The sequence below is a fragment of the Sinocyclocheilus rhinocerous genome, unplaced genomic scaffold (genome assembly GCF_001515625.1).
Source record: "Sinocyclocheilus rhinocerous isolate Xijiao unplaced genomic scaffold, SAMN03320098_v1.1 scaffold1295, whole genome shotgun sequence".
Taxonomy (NCBI): Eukaryota; Metazoa; Chordata; class Actinopteri; order Cypriniformes; family Cyprinidae; genus Sinocyclocheilus; species Sinocyclocheilus rhinocerous.
Genome location: NW_015660499.1, coordinates 2,394,592 through 2,399,026, shown reverse-complemented (window position 1 = coordinate 2,399,026; position 4,435 = coordinate 2,394,592). Strand labels below are relative to the sequence as shown.

Genomic DNA, 4,435 nt, shown 5'->3' with positions numbered 1-4,435 from the left:
GCCTTCGGATGGAGATTTACTACTGATCACAGAACTGTGCTTCACTGAAAGATACGCATGACAATCGCAGCTTCTGCCTAATCGCGTTTAATCGCCTTTGCGATTAATTGTGCAGCCCTACTATGCATGAAATCCAGCTTGATTACTTGAATAGATTCAGGGCAACCCTGAAGAAGAAAACATCAAAAATCCATAAAGTTCTTACCAGATCATCCATATTGTCCTCTGAACATCTGGATGGTGAGCACTTCTCCAATCCCTCATCAGATGAACACGGCTCAGGTAAATCCTCTAGAAGATCTCCATCCTCAGTTGGAGATGAGCTGAGAGGAGATGTTTCGCAATCCTGCTTCTTTTTCTTCTTCATAGGTTGAGGAGAATCACTTCGGGACGTCTGAGATAGCGAACGAGACCGGAATAGAGCGAGTTTTCCTTCCTTACAGGATTCCGGGTGGTTTTGGCCTTGCGGGAGCAGATGCACGCAACTCTTCGACCTCGGTCTGGATCGTTTCACGACGCGGGACGTCCCGCTATGGGCTTCCAGTAGGTGGCACAGGAAGTAGCTCTTCTCTAATTCCACTTCCTGCTGGAGACGCTGAAGGACAGCGACCTGCCAGCGAACGAGACCGGAATAGAGCGAGTTTTCCTTCCTTACAGGATTCCGGGTGGTTTTGGCCTTGCGGGAGCAGATGCACGCAACTCTTCGACCTCGGTCTGGATCGTTTCACGACGCGGGACGTCCTGCTATGGGCTTCCAGTAGGTGGCACAGGAAGTAGCTCTTCTCTAATTCCACTTCCTGCTGGAGATGCTGAAGGACAGCGACCTGCCATCCATCTGACTGAGCAAGCAGAGTCTTTAAGAGTTCCTCGAGTTTGCGATACGCCGCCCCGTTGCCCTTGCATCCAAGTTTGAGACCTTGAAATGCCGATCTACCAGCGATCTCATCCGCTAGCTGACGATGCACTTCTTGGGTCTGCCTGAGCGTCAAGTTCTCTGTACGTTTCAACTCCTGACTCCGCCAGCGTAACAGATGCCGAACCTCTGCCGCACGCTCCCGGCCCAGAGCTTCCCGTTGCCTCAGCAGCTCCAGCGTCTTCTGCTGCTCGTGTCGGTAGGTCAGCTCCCTCAGCGCTCGCTCCCGCTCCTCGCGCGCCTCCTCCCGTTGCCTCCGCAGCTCCAGAGAGAAGCGCCGGTGGGCCTGATGGTTGCGGCTGCGCTCCACCTCTAACGCCGCGCGGAGACGCTCCACATCCCGCCACGGATCGGAGCTGGAATCACGCTTGCAGCTGCAGCGCTTCTTGGAGGAGAGAATCGGGGGGTTATCACAGTTTTCGCCCATGATGGCGTTAATGGTGGACACACAGAAGTAGCATGCAGGTGGGATGAATATGACGACGTTATACAGCAGACAGCATGCACACACAATCCAACATGCCAACTGAAAAGAGCAGAGATGAAAGATGATTATCAGCATGGCGACAGAAAGATTCAGAAAGCTGTTATGCAGTGTTGGGGAAAGTTATTTTTAAAAGTAATGCATTACAGTATTGCGCTACTCCCTAAAAAAGTAATTAATCATGTTACTTTGTTACATTTTATGTAAAGTAATGCATTATGTTATTTTGCGCTACTTTTTCTTAACTGGGCTGGGCTTGCTTGTTTGTTTTTAATATAAAAAGTTCTCTTTTTGGCAAACGTAAAAGCCTTTTTGCATCAAAAGTGAAACAAATAAGCTTCTGCCTCAGGCTGAAGGAAATGTAAATTCACGTCTGTAGTAGAGCTGTTCATACAGCTGTGCTGCCATTCTGGATTGCATGAAGAATAGAACGCAGGAGAAGAAAGCTCAATACTCTTCACTAATAAAAAAATGAAACAAACGTTTATATAAGATCAATTAATATGGTTGAATTGAATCATCGAAGGTCAGCAGCAAAGACATTGGTTAACAAAATTGGATACATAAAGGATATTTGTTTTATTTAACATTTAATTATTGCAGGTTTGCATCATATTCTGAGTGTGCTTTTCACAGTTTTTATTTATTTTGAGGTTGTGCAGGTGAGATGAGTAAATGCATGTTGACAATTATTCTAGAACTACAGTAACATCATGTTCACACAGCAGCGCGCACAACACCTCTGCACTTACTCCTGATTTCTCTCAACATGGGGACAGGAGAGCTGTCAGGCAATAAATGGGACAACAAAGTAGCCTAATTCGTGTTACTTATTTGAAGTAACTCAGATATTTTCTTGTAAATTTAAAAGCAATGCACTACTTTACTACTTACTTGAAAAAGTTACGTGTAATGTGCTTCCCCAACACTGTTGTTATGATCACATGCACCATCTTTACAAACAAACTGATACACAATGCAATCAGTCACTGAAGAGCTCAGGAAATTTGGTGCATTCAAGTCAAGAAGTCAGAAAGATTGTATTTACGCACATGACCTAGAATGACCATACGCTGTTTTTTTCCCAGACAGGATTTCAACATTTTTAGGGTTGTGGCTTTGTTTTCCTATAGACGGTCTCTCTACAGTCCTCATTATATGCATGTGAATTTGCATTGCTTTGATCGTTCTCTCTAGATTCCGCCTTCTCGCATGACGTCATTACCTTCACCAAATGTGAAAACAAAACGAAAACCAAGCCCAAACCTGGACATTATAGGATATTTAGAAATCCCAGCATGGACATATCCAGGAAAAAGGACTTATGGTCACCCTACATTAACGTCATCACAAAGTCAGAATTACAAATAGGAAAATCTGAACTTTCTTTAAGTCTCGAATTTCCGAGTTTGCGACATGTCATTGAGAAAATATTGCAGACAAAATAGATGCAGCGTCTGTATTGACGGTAAATTTGATGCAATTATTAAAATTATAGATATTTTTCAGTTACAATAAAACTAGCTAAGTTGCATGTACAAAATATGACCGTACTGTACAATTACGATAGAATATATAACAATCCAGTTTACTTCATAAATTGAATTAAAAAATAAAATGTTAAAAAAATGAAAAATTTTATAAATGTTTAAAAAAAAAAAATATTGATATAAAAAACATGCATACGTTTTTTTTTTTTTTCATAAATTGCATAAGACATTTAAAAAATACTGGGGTTTTTTTGTAGAAAAACATCTCCATCTTGCTCTGACCAACGTGACAGCTCCTGATGTTGCAATTACAACTTCCCAACTTCTAAATACGAACTTTCAAGAAGAATGCACCAATACTGCCCTTGTTTGAACAAGCAAAATTAAACATGCTAAATAAACAATAAAAACTCTGACAGTCAAAAGTTTGAACACACCCTGTAAAGTTTTATAATAATAATAAAGTCTATGAAATAACACAAATGTTAGTATGGTAATGATACAGTGATCAAAACATGTGAGGCAAATGGCAACTTACAGAGTTTTTATTTGCGCATATACATTATTTGCAGCAAAATGTATTTGTTTATAAACCTATTTAAAATGTTTAAGCATAAACCTGTATATTAAAGGCTTTTGAGAAAAATAAATTCAGTCAAGTGTGTCAAAACTTTTGACTGGCTGTGTGTAAGAGACAGTACAACTTTTCTGTAAATATATTTGGCCTCATGAAGGCATATTCCAAGACAACTGACAATTAATTTCCCTTTACACACACACACACACACAAAACATGTTAAACATGACAATGTAACATACATGCTGAATCTCACCTATGAATCACAGAAAACACCAAAACCACTCTGTCCCTCAGAAATCTGCAGAGAAAACGCGGTAAATGTAATTGGGTTGATTGTTTACGACGCACAAACACAATGACACAATGATACAGTAACACACAGCCACAATGATACAATGACACAAACGCGATGATACAAAGATACAAAAGCGCGATGATACACAAACTCAATGATGAATGATGATACAATGTATCGTGTGTCCCTAAAATAAAACATGTAAGTGTCATGCTACAGTAAAAGTCTCTTCTCAGACGCGTGTCAATATCTCCACAGAGACTTTAATGAGAGAATAAACGAGCGGGATATAAACACTGACCTTCCTCCTCACGAAAACTTCAAGATGCGCTTCATATATTGCTCAGTTCCACTGGAAACGTCCGAAAGACGCGTTTAAACTCGCATTAATCCTCGAGAAACCGCGTCAGCGCGATATTACTCGTTGTTTGTGCTGTTGTCGATGCAAACGCGTCTTAAGCACCAGTTGCTTCAGAGCACCACATCAATGTCCGGCTGCGGCGCTGGACATCAGAGATCCAGTGAAGACACAGCGACCGCTGCTGGACACCCGGCGACAGTACAACACTCCTATTTTATTTACTTGACCGTTAAATAATTTTAGGGGATTTTTTTAAAAGAAAAAAACATTATTCTATTTTAAAGGACTGATAATAATTCAATATTTTATAAT

General features: G+C 41.0%; 1 protein-coding gene across 1 annotated transcript in view; it reads right to left on the bottom strand.

The window, feature by feature from the left end:
* The window catches only part of LOC107725093 (peripheral-type benzodiazepine receptor-associated protein 1-like), a 117,346-nt gene extending 113,113 nt beyond the window's left edge, over positions 1-4,233 (bottom strand). Inside the window, exons 1-4 of the mRNA XM_016534236.1 lie at positions 4,064-4,233; positions 3,721-3,765; positions 825-1,439; positions 206-610 (exon numbers count right to left, since the gene is read on the bottom strand). Of these exons, the coding sequence (XP_016389722.1) occupies positions 206-610; positions 825-1,340 (921 nt within the window). The 5' untranslated portion in view covers positions 1,341-1,439; positions 3,721-3,765; positions 4,064-4,233. The remainder of the gene's footprint in view (positions 1-205; positions 611-824; positions 1,440-3,720; positions 3,766-4,063) is intronic.
* Positions 4,234-4,435: the final 202 nt, after the last annotated feature.